Source organism: Orycteropus afer, unplaced genomic scaffold (genome assembly GCF_000298275.1).
Source record: "Orycteropus afer afer isolate SDZICR_OR568_19922 unplaced genomic scaffold, OryAfe1.0 scaffold00261, whole genome shotgun sequence".
Lineage (NCBI taxonomy): Eukaryota > Metazoa > Chordata > Mammalia > Tubulidentata > Orycteropodidae > Orycteropus > Orycteropus afer.
This window is the reverse complement of record NW_006921848.1, coordinates 1,189,826-1,210,917: the sequence shown is the minus strand read 5'-3', so window position 1 is coordinate 1,210,917 and position 21,092 is coordinate 1,189,826. Positions and strand designations below refer to the sequence as shown.

The following is a 21,092-nucleotide window of genomic DNA, read 5'->3' as shown; positions in this document are numbered from 1 at the left end:
TTGAATTTCATTCTAGTGTGTGACCTAGGGCAAGTATAACCTCTCTGAACTTTGCTACAATGTTTCATGAAGAAAATAGTCACACCTTAAAAGAATTAAATGAGGTAATGAAGGGAAAGTATAGCAAGGTGGGGGGCGTCACATACTTACCACTACTATGTAAATAATTGCAGCTATTACCAGAGCTCTTAATGAGGGAAGTGGCAGGTGGGAAGCAGAACTACTGGGGAGGATCCCAGCGCCCACCAGACTCAAAAGTGAACTTGGACAGTCATTTACCCCCTCATTTGTGAGATGGTATGGCTGCACAAGGACATGGTGAAGTCACTAGTGAGAGACTGGGAAGTGAGTGACTTAGGAGAGAACTGGACAATGCAGGCGGTGAGAGGCATCATCTCCCCTCTGCTCTGTGATGTTTCAGTCCTGGGAAGAGGAGCACCATGTCTCTGAGCAGTGCCTTCAGGGCTGTGGGCAATGACCCTGGGATCATCACCTGGAGAATAGAGGTGAGCTGGGAGGGCGGCAAGACTTTTCACCACTCTGTTTGGGGCACAGTCTAGCAGCCAGGGCTCCAGATGCAGTGGTTAAAGCATTGGGCTGCTAACCAAAAGTTCAGTGGTTCCAACCCACCAGCTGTTCCACAGGAAAAAGATGACACCGTCTGCTTCCATAAAGATTTACAGCGTTGGAAACCCTATGGGGCAGTTCTACTCTGTCCTATAGGGTCACCATGAATCAGAACTGACTCAATGGCAATGGGTTTGGGTGTTAGAAGCATGTGGGTGCAGCTGGAAGAAATGCTCCTAGCCCGGCAGAGCCATGCTCTAAGCAAAAATAAGCTAGCCTTTTCTCCAGCCATCTGTTCAGTGAGTCTGCACTTCCAACAAATGCCCTGGAGAGATGGGTGGGGTGCACTCAGCAGGCTCCCAGCTGCTTTGGTCCGGGAAATGAACATGTCTTCCTTGTGCACACTGGAAAGTGTGTCGGGGGAGGAGGAACTGGTTAGATGGGACACTGCTCATCCCTTCTCCCATCTGGGCCTTGTGCCCCTCTGGGTGACTCTGAGCTCCAGCAATCTGTGGTTGGGGACCACCCTGACTAGGGCAGCTCCACCTGCCAGATTGGGGTGGGGGTGGGGGATGCTCAGAGCCCAATCATTTGCTGTTTTGTGAAACCCAGAGGTGACCCCTTGCTTCACTGTCTTCAGTTAGGACAGTCAAAGCTTCCTAGACAGACATTCAGAGGTTGTAGAGTCCCAGGTCACCTCTGTTCTCTAAGGCTCTCAGTTTATAAAAAAAAACTAACAGGTACTGCAACAGTTACACAAATGTAGTATGCTACTCATTTTTTTTTTTTTTCATTCAATATGCACATTTTGTACATAACACACACTAGAATGGCTGCAGGTTTCCTCACTTGGAAATGGTGATAGAAATCTAAACCTGAGGCCACCTGAGTGACCCTCCCCAGGCAAGCTGTCCATACAGGTGACAGATCAGGGCAGGGCCCCTTTCAATCCACCTGACTTCAAATATGGGATGCTCGACATGGAGCCCGGCGCGCAGTGGCACTCACCTCCCATAGCCTCACAGAATCTTTCATGTCCTGGCCACAGTGGTGGCCAGTGGGCAGAGCTGGGGAACAGTGCTGGAGGCACGGCAGCAGCTGCTTAGAGTCAGGGCTTTTACTTGATAGTTCTGTTCTGGTTCCCTAGTGCCGCTCTGGCAAGAATATACCACAGGTGGGATGGCTTTAACAAATAGGAGTTTATTCTCTCACAGTTTGGAGGCTTTAAGTCTGAGTTCAAAGTGCCAGGCTCTAGGGGCTTTGTAAAAGCCCCTTGACCTTGGCCTTCAGTTCTGCCTCTTGCTCCCAGCCCACTGAAGCTAGAGGCAACTCTTCACTCAGACAGCTGCTGGCTGCTGAGGTTAACAAGCCCAAGATCGACAAATAAAATGGCACATTCCCAGTGTTACCAAATCACATGGCAGGTCATTAATTCAAGTCCATTGGAAGTTCCAAGGTCAGCAGAGCATGGCAGGCTGCTGAACAATGACACAGCTACATGCAGGATCTAAGCGTGCCATAGGTTATAGCCAATTCCCAAAGCTGCTGCTTATATACTGGAAGCAGACCACATACCCAAAGCAGTTACTCAGCTGCTTGTGGTAGATCCCACCATTGAGTTGATTGTCAGCCTTATCATGGGGAATAACTATATTCAGCTGCCCAGCCAAGCTGACACACAAACATAACCACCACAGTTTATATCCAACTCTTTTCCCTCCAAAGGACTAGACATGGCTTGCAAGGCTGCCCACAATAGAGCAAGATGAGACCAAGCGAGAGGAGGATAAGTTGAGGGCAAGCCAGGACGGGCACTCCAAGGCAGACCAGGGGTGATGCAAGCGGAGCTCAGCAGAAGCCAGAGGAGTGGCCACATGAGCCCTCTAACAGACCTCCATACCCTGTGAAGCCAGTAGGGGCTATTCATCAAGCTCTCCGCGTGGCTTGCGCCAGAACAATGGGAGAGGAGAGGAGGCTTATGTGTGTGTGACTGTGTGTACAGCCAATGCACACCCCTTGTCCTTTCAGAAAATGGAGCTGGCGCTGGTGCCCCTGAGTGCCCATGGCAACTTCTATGAGGGTGACTGCTACGTCGTCCTCTCAGTGAGTACCATCTCCCACATCCCTGCCAGCTTCACCCCTGACACCAGTCCTTGGGCTCCAGGGAGATGTATGCTGGTGAGAGAAAGTAACTGGGTCCCTGATGTCCGTCCAGTTCTTCCTCAGTGTTGTGCAGAGTGGGCCTCCAGTTTGGCTATCAAAGCCCATCCTTAGGCCAGGGTTTTTAATTCTGCCTCAGTGGACATGGGCACGAGTCCTCAGCCTGAACCTCAGCAAGCAGCCCATGAGTAGCAGCACTCCACCGCCCTGTGGACCAGGCACTGGACTAAAGAGGAGCAGAGGAAGACCAGAGCAATGCAAGGCCCGCCTCTGGCGCCCAAGTGCTCCTTTCTAGTTGAGGAAACAACCCCCCCCCGGGTGGCCCTGCCAGAGCCACCCAGGTATACAGATCAGCACATGCCAGCTGAGGAAGTGAAGGGCCTGTAGCTCAGGGGAGCAAAGGGGCAGAGAGCCTTGCCATCCAACACAGACAAGATCCCTGCTGGTCCCCATTTATTTTGGGAATGACAAGCTGTCCACTGTCCCCAAATGTGGGGAGGAATTTGGGCTGCCAGAGCTTGAGCCACATAGCAGGTCTGTACAGGGGCCAGGGCAGCTGCAGAGAGGGAGAGAGGTCCTGAGCCTGCCCAAAGCAGGACACAAGGCACAGTATATATGCTGCCATCTTGCCTCACCAGCAGCTAAGAGGAGGCAAGCCACCTCCTCACCTCATCTCTTTGGCTATATCCCAGACCCGGAGAGTGGGAAGTCTCCTCTCCCAGAACATCCACTACTGGATTGGGAAGGACTCCTCTCAGGACGAGCAGAGCTGTGCAGCCATCTACACCACCCAGCTGGATGACTACCTGGGAGGCAGCCCTGTGCAGCACCGAGAGGTCCAGTATCATGAGTCTGACACCTTCCACGGCTACTTCAAGCAGGGCATCATGTAAGTGGTTATGCATAGAAAACCAAAAAAAAAAAAACTCACTGCTGTCGAGTCGGATCCGACTCATAGCGACCCCTCCTTGGGTTGCCGAGGCAGTATCACTAACGAAATAGATTGCCCAATCTTCCTTCCGAAGAGTGGCTGGTAGGTTTGAACTGACAGCCTTCTGGTTAGCAGTCAGGTGCTTTAGGCACTATGCTACCAGAGCAAAGCCATAAATAACAGTTTACAGAAGAGGAAATCCAAAGGGCCAATAAGCATATAAAGAAAGTAATGGGAGAAATGCAAATCAAAACAAAGCTATCGCTTCCACCTATTTGTGGTTGTTAGGTGCTGTAGAGTTGGTTCCGACTCATAGCGACCCCATGTAGAACAGAGCAAAACCCTGCCCAGACCTGCGCCAGCCTCACAGTCCTTGCTGTGCTTGAGCCCATCACTGCAGCCACTGTGTCACTCCATCTCGTTGAGAATCTTCCTCTTTACGCTGACCCTCTATCAGAGTAGCACAAATTAGAGAGCTGGGAGGTGCCAAGTGTTGGCGAGGCTGTAAGGAAACAGGAGTCCTCGTGCCCTGCTGGTGGGAGTGTGGGCTGGCACGGCATCCTGGAGAGCAGTCTGGTGCCACTTGGGTGAATCCCATCTCTGGGTACGTAGCTCAAAGAAAAGCTCACCCAGGTCAATAAGGGGACATGAACCAGAATGTTCATAGCAGGATCATTAGTGGTGTCAGGAAGCTACAGGCAACATAGAGCCATCACTGGGAGACTGGATAGTAGAATACTTCATGCACAATGTTCAGCTCAAATGTCACTTCTTCAGAGACTTCCCTGAATACCCTATCAAAAAGTCAGTTACCAACTCGCTTATTTATTGCCCACTTCCCACATGGGCAGAGGCTGCATCTGTGTGATTGAGCCTCGGTGTGTACTGTTTCCCCAGTACCTAGCACACAGCAGATGGTCAATAAATAACTGAATGGATGTTCCCTCAGCTACAAGAAGGGAGGTGTGGCCACCGGGATGAAGCACGTGGAGACCAACACCTATGACGTGAAGCGGCTGCTACACGTGAAGGGGAAAAGAAACATCAGGGCCACTGAGGTAAGTCCTGGCCACAGAGCTGACCCAACACCTTCCCACTTGGCACCCAAGAATTCCTCCTGAACAATGCCTAGCTCTCGTTTGCAGGTGGAAATGAGTTGGGACAGTTTCAACAGAGGTGATGTATTCTTGGTGGACCTTGGGAAGGCCATCATCCAATGGAATGGCCCTGAGAGCAACAGTGGGGAGCGTCTGAAGGTATGGTTATTTCTAGTTTTAGCTCTCTCTCTCCCCTCCCTCAGGCCTGGTCATGGGATTTGCACTCTCTCAGCTGCCTTTTCCTTCCTCCTTCTATGCTGGCTGTTCCCTAAGAGTTATGCTGGATGCTGTCTTGGAGTAGAGCCTGTCTTGAAGATCGGGCAAGTCACTGAGCCTGTGACTCACAAGCCCTGGGCTCTCAGCATCAGAATACCTCCTGTGCCTGGGGTCCAGGCTGCTCCTTCTGAAGCCAACAGACAAAAAGGGGGCCCAGATGAGCTGAGTGCTGCTTTGGGCTCTTTGGCAGGCTATGCTCCTGGCAAAGGATATTCGGGACAGGGAGCGAGGAGGCCGGGCTGAAATAGGAGTGATTGAAGGAGACAAGGAAGCGGACAGCCCAGAGCTGCTGAAGGTCCTTCAGGACACCCTTGGCCGACGCTCTATTATCAAGCCTGCCATCCCCGATGAGATCATAGATCAGCATCAGAAAACAAACATCATGTTGTACCAGTGAGTAGATAAACCTGGGTGCTTGTTGAAAGTTGGAGTGGGAAGAAGGTGTCCCTTAGAAAGCCAGGCACCTCTCCTTGGCTCCTCTTTTTGCACGCAGCCATCTGGCTTTCTTCTTAGTCCTTTTCAAATGCAGCTCTTAAAAGGACCTTGGTGTTCATCCACTCAAGGAGGCAGCTACCTTCTGTTCTTGTTAGCAACCCTTCCTGACCTCTTGGGGAAATCCTTCCTTTACTCTGGTCTGCACACACCCAGGGATATGGAAAGGATACTGTTTGTGGGAGAGAGATGCACAAATGTCTCCTCCAGAAAGTAGAGTCCATCACAGTCCCATCTGCAATTCAAGTCATTCCTGTTGTAAAAACTCAAACTCTACCCAGAAACTCCACACTGAGACTAGGCAGAAAATATTAAAAAAAAAAAAAAAAAAATCAAATTGGTTACAAGATGCTTTGCAGCACAGGCTAACCTCTTCCCTTCTCTAGTGTCTCAGACTCAGCTGGGCAGCTGGCAGTCACAGAGGTCGCCACAAGGCCTCTGGTCCAAGAGTTACTGAACCATGATGTAAGTAGAGCTTGGGTGGGCTGAGCTTGGGGTCACCAGGCTGGGCTTCAGAGGCAGACCCTGGGGAAAGGCCGTTTTTAGAGTCTTGAGCTGCAGTAACCACATTGATCCCTGACTGCTTCAGGACTGCTACATCCTGGACCAAAGTGGGACCAAGATCTATGTGTGGAAAGGAAAAGGAGCCACAAAAGTTGAGAAACAGATGGCCATGTCTAAAGCCTTGGTAGGAACTACAGATGTGTGCAATATTGTTCAAATACTTCCGTCGGTCACACTTCATATGTGTTCAGAGAGCCATAGGTGCTTGGACATATAGCATTGTAACTACATGTACACACGTGGACTTCAAACTCAGATAGATGAACTGAGATGCAAATCTGGATTTTCCTTTTTTCAGATGAGTGATCTCAGGAATACTACTTAACACCTGAGTCTCCATTTCCTCACCTCTAACATGGAGATAATAATATCCATCTCCTGACATTGTTGTGAGATTAAATAACATTTGAAAAGTACTGAGAGCAGTACCTAGTGCACAGGACTTGCTGAAAAAGAGGTAGTGGGTATTTTTAAAGGGGACATCACATATCAAGGTTAATAGCCCTGTCCTCAAGGAGTTTATGATATAGTGCAGACCCATGCTGGCAAACCAAACAAGATGCACTTACAAAGTAAAGAGCATATAATGTGATGCAAAGTCAGTGTAGTAGGGAAGTGCTGACAGAACACAGTGTAGAGGATCTTGCAAAAAATTAATAAACCATAATGATGACACACTATTGAAGAGATGCCAAAACACTCCACTCAGTCCTTTCCTTGAGGCAGATAACTTGGTCCCTAGGCAGCAGTGATTCAGAATTTGACTCAGTCCTAGAGGGGAATGAACCTGTCAACTGGCTTCAAATGGGAGAATCCCCAAACAAGCAAAGACCCCTGTCCATTCCCCCACTGATCCACCTCTCTGGGGTGGGGGTCTGCAGAGCTTCATCAAGATGAAGGGCTACCCCAGCAGCACCAACATAGAGACCATAAACGATGGTGCCGAGTCGGCCATGTTCAAGCAACTGTTCCAGAAGTGGTCGGTGAAAGACCAGACCGCAGGCCTAGGGAAAACATTCAGCGTTGGGAAAATCGGTGAGATTGCCTTCTAGATCATCCTTCCACTGCCAAGAATCACTAGGAACGCAGGCATTGATGCTTCCACTCACTTGGCTTTTCCCAACCCCCTCCCTGCAGCTAAAGTTGTCCAAGATAAGTTTGATGTAGCTGTACTGCACAACAAGCCAGAGGTGGCTGCCCAGGAGAGAATGGTTGATGATGGCAATGGGAAAGTTGAGGTAAGCTCAATGATTCAAATCTCAGGGCAGGCAGCCCCCGCACACTCGGCAGTTCTTGCTCTAGAGGAGGAGGCAGGTGTCTCTCTGTCTGCTTTGCTTTCCTTTTCACCTCTGGCAACTGGTCATATTCTCCGAGAGGCTTACAAATCTGCATTTCTCCCAGAATTCTTCAGGAAGGTGAAAGGCAGATAGCCAAATGTGCTATCAGTGACTTTGGCAGATACATTCAAATCACCTCAGCCAGCAGAGACCAAGCCGTCCATGATGGGGAGGCTCCCCAGTTCTTCTCAGGATTCAAACCATGCAAATATATTGAGCCCTCACCACTGGGAAAGAAGAATCAGAGGGGAAGAAATTCTTTAGGTGGTTGTTAGTGCCTCACCACCTGGACTTTGTTAAGCATGGCAGGTCCCTTCAGGTAGCTGGCTGTCTCTTCTAACAGGACACTCACTTCTGGGGAATTGTATCTTTTTATACCCAGGTCTGGAGAATTGAAAACCTGGAGCTAGTCCCTGTGGAGCATCAGTGGTATGGCTTCTTTTATGGGGGAGACTGCTATCTGATTCTCTACACATACAAGGTGAATGGGAAGCCACAGTACATCTTGTACATCTGGCAGGTAGGCTGGGGCAGGCTCTCGATTTTGGATCCTGATGCTCCCCCAGCCACTGGACTGGGGTGGAGGTAGAGGGGCCCCTCACTCCCTCTCACTCTGCAGGGCCGCCACGCCTCTCAGGATGAGCTGGCAGCCTCGGCATACCAGGCAGTGCAGGTGGATCAGCAGTTTGATGGGGCCCCTGTGCAGGTTCGGGTCACCATGGGAAAGGAGCCACGGCACTTCATGGCCATCTTTAAAGGGAAGCTGGTTATCTTTGAGGTGAGGACCTCCAGATAAAATTACACCATGAGCAGGAATGCTTAAAAATAATGGGCCAGCAGGGAGCTACAGTAGAGTTGAGGGGCAGTGGAAAGCAGGTGTTGGGTAGACAGACAGACAGAAGATTAATCTGACGTGCTTAAGTGAATCCTGATCGACTAGGGCTTCAACTTCAAGGTGCTGCCTAATGTTCAAGGTCTGTCGTAATCTGACCATATTGCCTGTGCAGGGCATTTCTCTCAAGTCCTTAACACTCCATTCAGGTGGGTCTCAAACATACCTACAGTGCCAGACCTACCTCCATTCCTCCCCACCAGTATGTGCCTTCTGCTCCCCAGTTCTACCCAACTCAAGTCCCACTTCTTCCATAATCTCCTGGCTGAAGCACTACAAAGCAACTGATAGTCACATGTTTGACATCACACAACCCTGAGGTCAAATCCTAGCCTCATTTATACATGAGTTTTGAGCCTTGGTTTCCTTATCTGTACTAATGGGATAACAATACCTACTTAATAGGGTTAGGAGCTCTGGTAGCATAGTGCCTAAGGCACTTGACTGTTAACCAGAAGGCTGGCGGTTCAAACCTACCAGCCACTCCTCGGAAGGAAGGTTGGACAATCCTACTTCCACAGTGATACTGCCTCGGAAACCCAAGGAGGGGTCGCTATGAGTCGGGGCCGACTCAACGGCAAATAACAACAACAACACTTAATAGGGTTATTATGAGGAGCAATGAATTGATGTTGGTAAGTCACCAATCACGGAGCCTAGCTAATAATAAAGTTCTCATTATGAAAACTAATATTATTGGTACCATAACTCCAGCTCATCCTGGCCTCATCCATTAGCCTAGAAGCTCCTCAAGGGCAAAGACGGTGTCAAATAACATCACGTTCTCCACAAAAGGATCTGCTTTCATGATGCTCCTTAGATCCAGACACTGCTTTTCTTCTCTCTAGGGTGGAACTTCCAGGAAGGGAAATGCCGAGCCTGACCCTCCGGTAAGACTCTTCCAGATTCAAGGAAATGACAAAACCAACACCAAAGCAGTGGAGGTTCCAGCCTTCGCCTCTTCCTTAAACTCCAATGATGTCTTTTTTCTGCGTGCCCAGGCAGAGCACTACCTGTGGTATGGCAAGGTAGGAAGGCTGGGCCCAGTGGTCAGCCTGGCCCCTGGAAGTCCAGGCCTGCACATACCCTCATGTCAGCAAGGTCAAAGGGACTGAAGAGTAGGCTGAAGCAGTCCTCACAGAAGGAGGCTTTCCCCTACATGGTTGTCAAAGGGATTGCCAATTAAGCCTCCAATGAGAAACTCATTAATACCAAGAGACACCCCCACAAAGTCCTGAGGAGATTGAGGCTGGATAAGTCAATCCACACCAGTGGGTGGATTGTAGCTGGACACTAAAACAAAACAAAAACACTAAAAATGTGCTTGTGTTGATTCAGATTTGTATCTGCATATGCATTAAAAAACCACACTAAAATTGTTTTATATCAGAGAACTGAACATAAAAAGATGCTCAATGGCATTAGTCATTAGGGAAATTCAAATTAAACCACAATGAGATACAACTGCACACCTACTAGAATGGCTGAAAAAAAATTAATATCCCATGCTAGTGAGGATGCAGACAGAACCTCTCATACCTTGCTGATGGGAATGAAAATGATACACAGCCTTTGTTTTGTTCTGTTTTTTTTTTTTTTTTAATAACAGCTTTATTCAGCTATAATTCACATGTGATACACAGCCTTTGGAAAACAGTTTGACAGTTTCTTAAAAAGTTAAATATAAACTTACCATATGATCCAGCAATGCCAGTCCTGGGTATTTACGCAAATGAAATAGAAACTTGTTTTTGCACAAAAACCTGTATACAAATGTTTATAGCAGCTTTATTCATAATTGCCAAAGATTGGAACCAACCCAATTGGAGAATGGATAAATAGGTCCCTCCATACACTGGAATACTGCTCAGCAATAAGAAGGAAGAACCACAACATGAGGGGTCTCTAATGCATGGCTAAGTGAAGCCAGCCCCAAAGGCTACATATGGCATAATTCCATGTATGTGATATTCTGGAAAAGACAAAACTGTAGTGATAGAGAACAGATCAGCGGCTGCCAGAGTTAAGGGGAGAGAAGAGAGTTTGACTTCAAAGGGGGTAGCCCAAGGGAATTTGGGGTGGGTAGTGAGGAAACTATTCTATATCTTGATTATTGTGATGGTAACGTGTTTCTATACATTTTTCTAAACTCATTAAAACTGTACAACAAAACAAGTGAATTTTATTATATGCAATTGTAAAAAGTAAATTATTTTTTTTCTCTAAAAAGAAAGAGAATCAAAAAGTAGGCACTAGAATTCCAATTGAAGCTGAAACAAAGGTGACTTGTCAACATCCACTGTGAGTTTTAGGTCTAATCCTGTCCCTTGCCACCATACTATTTTTCTTCCCCTCTTCCCAGTTCTTGAAGAACAAACCTATCTCCCTGTATGAGGTACTGTGGTTTGGTAGCTGGTTCCCAGCCCCATAGAGTTATTGGTCTTAGAAGCTTCTTATACCACATCAATGTGCCCATGTGAAACTAACCCTCTGTGCTCTCCATACCCCACTCTCAGGGGTCTAGTGGGGATGAGCGGGCAATGGCTAAGGAGTTGGCTGGGCTTCTCTGTGATGGCACCGAGAACACTGTGGCCGAGGGCCAGGAGCCAGCTGAATTCTGGGACCTACTGGGAGGGAAAGCTCCCTATGCCAATGACAAAAGGTATGGAAACACAACATCCTCCTCTTCTTGGCTCCCCCTGCCTCCCAGGCTCATGAACTACGTGAACTCTAAGACCCCTTTCCATTTAAAAAATATGGTTTCTAAGAAGCTCAGTTCCCATAAATGGGCTGTTTTACAGACTACAGCAGGAAATCCTGGATGTCCAGCCCCGTCTCTTCGAATGTTCCAATAAGACTGGCCGGTTCATTGTCACTGAGATCACAGACTTCAACCAGGATGACCTGAATCCTGGTGATGTGATGCTGCTGGACACATGGGACCAGGTAAGATATAGCCAGAGACTCAGATTATTTTTTTATGCTATCCCTATCTGTTCTGGTTACCTAGTGCCACTCAGATAACCAGAAATGCCACAAATGGGATGGCCTTAACAAACGAGTTTATTCTTACAATCTGGAGGCTTTAAGTCCAAGTTCAAAATGCCAAGCTCTAGGGGCTGGGTGAAAGCCCCTCAGCCTTGGGCTTCAGCTCTGCTTCCAGCTCCCGGCCTATTGAAGCTAGAGGCATTTCTTCACTCCGACAGCTGCTGGCTGCTGAGGCTGAAAAACCCAAGGTTGACAAGTAAAATGGCACAGTCCCGATGTTACCAGACTACATGGCAGGCCATTAATTTAAGTCCCAAGGTCGGCAGAGCACGGCAGGCTACTGAACAATGACACAGCTACATGCAGGGTCCAAGCATGCCATAAGCTAGAGACCATTCCCAAGGCTTCTCCTTATATACAGGAAGTAGACCACATCCCAAAGGCAGTGACTCAGCTGCTTGTGGTAGATCCCACCATGGAGCTGATTGCCAGTCTCCTCACAGGGATTAACTACCACTGTCTGCCCAGCCACTCAACCAGGCCCAGCCAAGTTGACACAAAAACATAACCAACACACTACCCCAGAATAAACAGCGGGGTAGCACTGGACCATTCATAGTCACACATTTGCCAGTGGTGACCAAAAGAACATCCTGCATTTTTCCAGGGTTGGAGAGAACAGAATGTTGTTTAAAACTCTGACCTTGCTTTGGGAAAAGCAGGCAATCCTATCATCATGTACTTTGTTCTCTTAGAATGAAGAGCAGCAAATTCCAAGTCCAGAGACTTTGATGGAGCAGCAGGGTGTGAGAGGAATATTTTCAAAGCAACCTCTTCTCCACACCCCCATTTTCTTCAGTTTGGCCCAGCAAACTCTACACATTCTCTGTGCTAGGCAGTGTGCTAGGTGTCAAGTCACCAAGGTGGAGGGCCCTTGCCCTTAGGGTTAACAGGCTAATGGGGGGTGCCAGACATAGAAACATCATTTTACTATGATGGAGGTAAGCACGAGGTGCCTTCAGAGCACAATTGCAGGCATTTAACATAGCTTCAGTCAGTCTCAGACTGCAGAATTTGGTAAAAAAAAAAAAATCTTCAACCTCTTCACCTTTGGCTTTAGCGGTTGGTATGCAAATTTGAATAATAGTTACATTAACTGGTCTTCCTTCTTGCTGTTGTTGTTATGTGCCATTGAGTCGGACCCAACTCATAGAGACCCCTCCTTGGGTTTCCGAGGCAGTATCACTACAGAAGTAGATTGCTTCATCTTCCTTCCAAGGAGTGGCTGGTGGGTTTGAACCACCAGCCTTCTGGTTAGCAGTCAAGTGCCTTAGGCACTATGCTACCAGAGCTCCCAGTCTTCCTTGTAGTTGTATGGATATTATCCTATCACTGACAGCATTGTACTGCAGGATAGATCTTGAAATGTTCTTTTTGGTGAGGAATGTGACACCATTCCTCTTCGATTTGTCATTCCTGCCATAGTAGACATGTGATTGTCTGATTCAAAATAGCCAATACCAGTCCATTTCAGCTCATTAATGCCTAGGACATCAATCTTTATGCATTCCATTTCATTTTTTACAACTTCCAGTTTTTTTAGATTCATGCTTTGTACATTCCATGTTCCAATTATTAATGGATGCTTGCAGCTGTTTCTTCTCATTTGGAGACAGAATACCCAAACAGGTGTTTCAACAAATGGATGCAATGCAGGAAGTGCTCACTCATTTACGCCAAGAAATATAGGGGGAGCTACCTGGCCAACCAACTGGAAGAGATTCATATTTGTGCCCATCCCATAGAAAAGTGATCCAACAGAATGCAGAAATTATTGAACAATATTATTAACATCATATGCAAGTAAAATTTTCTTGAAAATAATTTTTAAATGGCTGCAGCAGTACATTAACAGGGAACTGCCAGAAATTCAGGCTGGATTCAGGAGAGGATGTGGGTTGAGGAATATCATTGCTGATGTCAGATGAATCTTGGCTGAAAGCAGGGAACACTAGAAAGACGTTTACCTGTGTTTCATTGACTATACCAAGGCATTTGACTGTGTGGATCATAACAAATTATGGATAATATTTTGAAGAATGAGAATTCCAGAACACTTAGTTGAGGAAACTATACTTAGACCAGGAGGCAGTCATTCAAACGGAACAAGGGAGGGGATACTGCATGGTTTAAAATCCAGAAAGGTATGTGTCAGGGTTGTGTCATTTTACCATACTTACTCAATCTGTATGCTGACCAAATAATCCAAGAACCTGGACTTTATGAAGAAGAATACAGCATCAGGATTGGAGGAAGACTCATTAACGACCTAGGATATGAAGATGACACAACCTTCCTTGCTGAAAGTGAAGCCTTAAAGTGCTTAATTGATGAAGATCAAAGACTACAGCCTTCAGTACAGATCACACCTCCACATAAAGAAAACAAAATTGTTCACAACTGGACCAATGGTCAACATCATGATAAATGAAGAAAATGTTAAAGTTGTCAAGGATTTCATTTTACTTGGATGCGCAATCAACACTCATAAAAACAGTAGTCAAGAAATAAAATGATGCATTGTTTTGGGCAAATCTGCTGCAGAGATGAAGCTGAGGAAGTAGATGTGAGCCTTGCTAACCATGTCAGGAAGTTTTAAATTTATGCTAGAAATTCACTACAGTGAGAGCAGGGGAGCAACAGAGTCATAGTGTGATTTAGGTAGATCACTCAAGTAGCTGTAGGAGGAGGGGTGGAGGGGAGATAAAATGAAGACTGTACACCAAGAGGCCACAGCAGACTGTTAAAACAGTCCAAGAAGAGCTGCTGTGGGCCTGCAATAGGGCAGTGATGAGTCAGGACAGAGAAGTGGTGACCAAGTTGACAAACACAAAGGAGGAAAAATTGGCCGGCCTTAGTGACTGACTGGATATTGGGGTGAGTAGGAAGGGTGCATCTGGATATCAGGATGGGAGGGTGCATCTAGGATGGCCCCAGATTTCTGCCTTAGTTGACTAGATGGATGCCACTCACCAAGAGAGGAGACTCAGATAAAAGTTTAGAAAGGAAAAGTATATATTTGGGGTGTTATATTTGAGGTGCTTGGAGACAGCCAAGAGGAGATGTTTTGCACCTAGATTCAGGAAGCTGCAGTTCCGAAGAAAATTCAGGACTAGAGATATAGATTTTGGGAACATGAAAGGCAATTAAAATCATAAATATCAAGCTGATTCTGGGTAAATCTTTCTCTCTAATGAGCAAATTGGACTAAGGAAGTTTTCTAAGGCTGTTAATTACTGAAAGGGAAAGATAGGGTGTGTATGATCTAGTACTTAAATCCTTGGTACAAGCAATTACAGAATACTAAATCTCTACCACAACAGGTGTTCTTGTGGATTGGTGCTGAGGCGAACGCCACAGAGAAGGAGCGAGCCCTTGCTACTGCCCAGGAGTACCTGCACACCCACCCCAGCAGCAGAGACGCCGACACACCAATTCTGCTCATTAAGCAGGGCTTTGAGCCTCCCATCTTCACAGGCTGGTTCCTGGCCTGGGACCCTCACATTTGGAGTGTAAGAACAGAGAATGGAGAAGATGTTCTTACTGCTGGGTACCTCGGAACTAATAGCTCAGTGGGAAGGCGGGGCCCTGATTCAAGGGCAAGTAGAACCAGGACCTCATTTCCCCCATGCTCACTCCACTCCTCCATCTCACTTCTCATTCCCACCTATCACAGTATTAAGTCCAGTTAGCAGATTCATAGCTTGTCTCAAGAATAAGCAGCATATGTATGTAACAGTTTATAAAGTGCATATAAACACATAATCTTTTGAGCTTTATAACCATCCTGTGAGACAGACAGGGCAAGTATTGGTTCCTATTCTATAGATAAATAAGAAAGCTAAGCAGGTAAGTTATCTAAAGTCACAGCCCACAGCCACAGGATTTTTAACTCTTAGTAAACTGCTCTTTCTCAAGTCTTTCACAGAGAAGCGAGGGGCCCAGTAAAGAATTCAGATCATGTTTTGGCACCTTCCAACCCTATATGGACCCAGAAGTGGGCAGTTTTCATCTTTGCTTATCCCTGACTTGTCTTCTGATTCCCTGTGGGTTTTTTAGTTTTTTGTTTGTTGTTTGTTTGGCTTCTCCTGAGGGTACAGATTAGACCTGAGGTGTCCCTCTCCTATAAGCAGCACCTTATCTTATATTTTCTATCTCTTCTCAGGCAGGAAAATCATATGAACAGTTAAAACAAGAGCTGGGAGACACTGCAGCTATCATAAGAATCACTGCTGTGAGTTGGTGTTACAGATTGTGTCCCTAAAGATACGTGATGTAAATTTTAATCTCTATGCCTGTGGTCATTATCCCATTTGGGAATAAGTTCTCTTTGTTATGTTATGAGGCAGGATTAGTGGAGGGTGTATCTTGGGTCAAACTTGAGATACAAAAGAGATTCAAAGAGCAAGTTAGCAAGGAAAGATGGGGAAGAGAGATGCTATGCCATGTGCAGATCACCCAGGAGCAGAAGCCCAAAGAGACAAGGACCTTCCTCCAGAGCCAACAGAAAGAAAGCTTTCCCCTGGAGCCAGCACCCTGAATTCAGACTTCTAGCCTCCACCACTCATCTGTCCGTTTGTCATACTGTGGTGGCTTGTGTGTTGCTGTGAGGCTGGAGGCTATGCCATTGGTATTTCAAATACAAGTGGGGTCACCCATGGTGGATAGGTTTCAATGGAGCTTCCAGACTAAGATACACTCAAAAGAAGGAAGGAGCCATCCACTTCTCAGAGAATTGGCCAGTGAAAACCTTATGAATAACAGTGAAACACTGTCTATTAGTGGAAAACTTTAGGACTGGGCACTGTTTCGTTGTACATAGGGTCGCTATGAGTTGGAGCCGACTTGATGACACCTAACAGCAACAATAGCCTCCTAAACTGTGAGAAAATAAACTTCTGTTGGCAGAAGCCATACAGTTATGGTATTTCTGTTACAGCAACACTAGAGAACTAAGACAGTGTGTTTGCTCTCAGAGAAGCAAGTCACATAGGCACCAGAGCCAATGATAGACAACAATGCCACAAACGCCAAAGGGCAAAACCCTGCCATGTCCCTCTTAGTATTACTCTAGTCATCTATTTTGATATAACCACTCACTGCCATTGAGTAGATTCTGACTAATGGCAACCCTACAGGACAGAGTAGAACTTCCCCCATAGAGTTTCTAAGGCTGTGAATCTTTACAGAAGCAGATTGACTCATCTTTCTCCCATGAAACATGGTGTGTTTGAACTGCTGACCTTTTGGTTACCAGCCCAATGCTTAACCACTGTACCACCAGAGCTCCATAAATATATATAGAGAGATTTCTTTTTAATCAATAGAAACACAGGTCTCACAGCCAAGTTCCATATTTTACTACCTTTCAGAATTTAGAATAGACTTGCCATTAAAAAAAAAAAAAAAACTAATTTTGTTATTCAACTGTCTCTGCCAGTCAGCAGAGATTATATTTACTGGCAATATTTTTTCAGAAATAATAAGCTTCTAACCCAAATGACATTTTTATCAGTGTCTGACAGTGAAATGCATGGAAACTTGGTCAACTACCCCAATTTTAATAGCTAAGGGATACAGAATCTCCACCAGGAAACCAATAGCTCTTTAACATCAGGGTGAGTGCATGGTACCAGGGTTCAAACTTTTATGCTCTACAGTCAGATTCCAAAGCTAATGGTGGTTAGCATCTTTAAAATGGATTTAAGACAAGCATGTTTAAAGGTGAGAAAGATAGAGCCTAAGTAAAAGTGCCAAGAAAAGGTATGTGATCCCAATATTTAAATGAGATTTAAGCATAACATTTATGCCAGATTAGCTATACATCTATACTGCCCAGGGAGCTGTTTAAACACAAATTCTCAGGACCTACCTTAGACTTATGGAATCAGCATTCCTGGGAAGGACCCCCAGAAAATCTGAATTTTTAAAATTCCCAGATGATTCCAACATGCAACCACATTTGGAGTCTATAATCTGAAAGATGATTACAAAGGGTAAAGAGGTATAAAGCAAAATGTTAAATATTATACACAGAGAACTGTAAATACACAAAGACTGTTTACAGTCTCTTCCTGTGTCTGCATTCTTATCTCACCTAGGACATGAAGAACATGACCCTCTCCCTGAATTCTGATGACAGTGAGCCAAAATATTACCCTGTAGAAGTTCTATTGAAAAATCAAGAGCTGCCTGAGGATGTGAACCCTGCCAAAAAGGAGGTGAGGAGCTGTCAGAACTGTGTCTGATGCAAGTGGACCTCTCTGTGAGTGAATGGCCTAGGAGAGTTCAGGCACATTGGAGATACTCAATAAACGTTTCAGCTACCCAATAGCTCGAGCCAAAAATCCAAGGCTCATTCTTGATTCTCAGCTCCCACAGCAATCCATCAGTCTTGGCCCACTCCTCCCCACTTCTCTACTGCCAGCCTAGTCTGAGCCACCATGGATGACTGCAATAGTCCCTGACTGGGTTCTACCTCTGTCCCTAGAATCCATTGCCCACATAACAGCCATGAAAAGATCTTTTGAAATAGGTGACACTCCAGCTTAAAACATCTCTAATGTCTTCCCACTTAGTATGAAGCCTACAATCCTTTCCATGGTCTCCAAGGCCCTACAGTCTGGCCTCTACCCACCTCTCTGATTTTCCATCTTAAATATCATTACCTTCTTCATTTACTACCCTTCAGCCAGTAGTTGCTTTCCTATTCCTCCAACATGCTCATCCCAGCTTCTGAGCCTTTATGTGTGCCTCTTCCTAGTCATCACAGAGCCAGCATCTTCTCATTTAGGTATATTTCCAGGTCAGCAGGCTCCCCTGACCACGTGACTAACACTGCCTCCCTCCAGTCCCTTTGTACTGGTTCATTATCTGTCTTCCCCTCTAGTAAAATGCTTAAGAGCAGGATCTTGTCTGCCTTGTTCACCATTGTACCCTCAGCTTTTTGACACCTAAAACAGTGCCTGGCAGATAGTAGGTATTACATTTTCATTGAATGAATATATTCATGGTACTGATTTTCCCACTGAGTGGCTTGACCTGGGAAGGGCCTCTGGATTTTTACACAATGTTTTATCTATCAACTCTTAAGGTATCTGGACAGCAACCTTCTTGAAAGCAGAGGTCTATCTTAATAATCTTTACTTAAATACAAAATATTCCTGTCAACAAATAAATGTTAGAAAAATTTTATTCTCCCAACAACACCCACCTGATCTTACATTTGAAGATTTCTGGAGAAAAATGGTAGTTAAGGGCGTAAAGGCAGTCCATCAAAATTGACCATCTATAATTCACTCACAATATATAACTGATCTGTTGTCCCTCTGGCAAGAAACTGATGCCAGCTGGGACCATGAGAGCACGGAATCCAGTCAGTTTCTTCCACAGGCCAAAATGGGGTTCCACAACCTGACGACTTCACCAACAAATAATTTAAATCTCGTAGTTTCTGAAAAATGCATTCTGCTCCCCACTTCATGCATCAGTCTAGTACTCCCTCTTCCCCTCACCCTCCCTACCTCTGTTGGCACTAATAGTTGCCTTGTCTTCTAACCAGAAACTTTATTTTCTCTCGTAGAATTACCTCTCTGAACATGACTTTGTTTCTGTGTTTGGCATCACAAGAGGGCAGTTTACTGCTCTACCTGGCTGGAAACAGCTCCAACTGAAGAAAGAAAAAGGGCTTTTCTAAAGCATGAAAGAATATGCCTATTGCCAAGATCACAGGTGTAACCAGATAGTGCCAATATTAGGGGAAAAAAGTTATCTACCAGTTTTTGCCTAACATTCAGCTACTTAGATACAGTAGGGTCTGCAAATCACAGCATGTTCTCCATTTTTTCTCATCCTTGTATTCCTTAATTGTTTTATAGTTAAGATGTTAACCATCCAATTTTTGGTTTTTGTGACCTTCTGGCTAAAAGCCTCAGGAGAAAGCACTAAAACTGCATGAATCTGGAAAAAAAATCCAAAGGTAACAAAAAAATTAAGCATAAAACATGTAATACTGGTACCAGGATCTAAGCTTGTTTTAATTTTAAGATAGGCATTTCTAAAACCTAATTAACCCACAAGTCATTGAAGTTATTCACAAACATACCCCAAAGGTGAAATCCAAATGCCCAGATCTGTATGTACCAGGACATTTTAACTTTTCAAATAAAGATGTATATGAGCAAATGGAGTTCTGAAAAGTATTTGGGTTTGCCTGTTCTGATCATTATTCTGTGTTAGGAGAGATGTTTCAGTACTGGGGAACTGAAGTGGCACTGTTGAGTGAGTTCTCTGGATCACTGGGCTACTCTACTTCCTTTTCTGGCACAAGAATGTCAAAATCTGCCTTACAGCTATCCAGGAAACCACAGTGCCACCCACCCACACCCCATTATCCAAAAGAGAGAGAGGGCTGTTCATTTCAGTAATGAAGCCAGAACCAATGTGTATACAACTGCAGAGTCCCTTCAAAGCTTGCTTCAGACAGCAACAAATGGACCATATTTTCCAGACAACTCTTAATTTTGCATCAACAATTCCAAAGGAATCCATGTGGCAGAGGCAGTGTAGCTGGGGAAGTTCCAGGGCAGAAGGATAGTCCAAGCATAGCACAAAGTGAAAACAGAACAGGATAGTTCTGCCTAGGAGTAAGCTAGAATGGGTGAGCTAGAAATTTTGGGGGCCCCACAATAAATCTATGTTAAAAGTAACACAGGCACAATAGTTAATGCCTGTTCTGGGAATGTAAAGTCAGTTACTTCAAAAGCCCACATATTATTTTCTATAATCTGTTACAGGTAAGGCACACAAAAGCTAAACCTGACCCCCAAGACTTTTACGTCAGCTTTTTAGTCTACAACTGAACTCACCTCCATGGCTCAACTTTCAGCCACAAGATAACCAGGCCTATAAGGTGAACAATAACACCAGGGAGGTGTGCACTCCTTAGAACAATCGACTCCGCGAGATCAAAAGGGCAGCATTTGCCTGGGGTTATGCTCAGGTGTGGTAGTTAAGGTTGTGTGTCAACTTGGCTGGGGCTAGTTGAAGGCTGGGCAACTGGATGCAGTTATTCCCATGAGATTGGTAATTAACTCCATGGTGGAATCTATCAGAGCAGCTGAGTAGCTGGTTTAGGGATCTGGTCTGCTTCCTGTATATAAGAAATAGCTTTGGGAATGGTCAGCTTTTTGGCACATTTCAATCCTGCCAAGTCATTGTTCAGCAACCTGCCAAGCCCTGCCAATCTTGGGACTTTTTTTGGACTTGAATTAGTGGTCTGCCATGTTGTTTGGGGATATAGGACTGTACCATTGTGTCAACCTTGGATTTGTTAGCCTCAGCAGCTAGTAAATGAGTGAAGAGATGCCTCTAGCTTCAGTGGGCCAGGAGCAAGAGGTAGAGCTGAAGCCCAAGGTCAACGGGCTTTCACACAGCCCCTACAGCCTGGCACTTGGAAAGTGGACTTCTGGCCTCCCAAACTGTTAAGAATACACTCCTGTTTGTTCGAGCCATTCTCATTTGTGGTATACTGTTGCCAGAGCAGCACTAGGCAACAAAAACAGAAGGCAAGAGGGGATAGGAAAGGGGGAGAATGGTAACAGTAAACATAGGGAGAAAATGGGAAGAATGCTGTTCCATTGTGTGGACTCCCACCAATGTCACAATACATGTATTAATTATAGAATGGACAACCAATTTGCTCTGTCAACTTTCACCCAGATCACAAA

General features: G+C 45.7%; 1 protein-coding gene across 1 annotated transcript; it reads left to right on the top strand.

The window, feature by feature from the left end:
* Positions 1-440: 440 nt before the first annotated feature.
* AVIL (advillin) lies at positions 441-19,060 on the top strand. Its single transcript, XM_007950063.2, has 19 exons — positions 441-506; positions 2,596-2,670; positions 3,420-3,616; positions 4,608-4,716; positions 4,804-4,914; positions 5,222-5,424; positions 5,910-5,988; positions 6,113-6,211; positions 6,969-7,122; positions 7,225-7,325; positions 7,807-7,944; positions 8,044-8,202; positions 9,165-9,344; positions 10,833-10,978; positions 11,118-11,262; positions 14,688-14,876; positions 15,530-15,598; positions 17,466-17,585; positions 18,947-19,060. The coding sequence occupies exons 1-19, from the start codon at positions 441-443 to the stop codon at positions 19,058-19,060; spliced, it is 2,454 nt and encodes an 817-aa protein (XP_007948254.1).
* Positions 19,061-21,092: the final 2,032 nt, after the last annotated feature.

Coding starts and splice junctions, on each gene's coding strand:
- AVIL (XM_007950063.2), top strand. CDS start 441: ATGTCTCTGAGCAGTGCCTTCAGGGCTGTGGGCAATGACCCTGGGATC. Junction 5,989..6,112: donor AAGAGTTACTGAACCATGAT/GTAAGTAGAGCT, acceptor TGACTGCTTCAG/GACTGCTACATCCTGGACCA. Junction 11,263..14,687: donor TGCTGGACACATGGGACCAG/GTAAGATATAGC, acceptor CTACCACAACAG/GTGTTCTTGTGGATTGGTGC.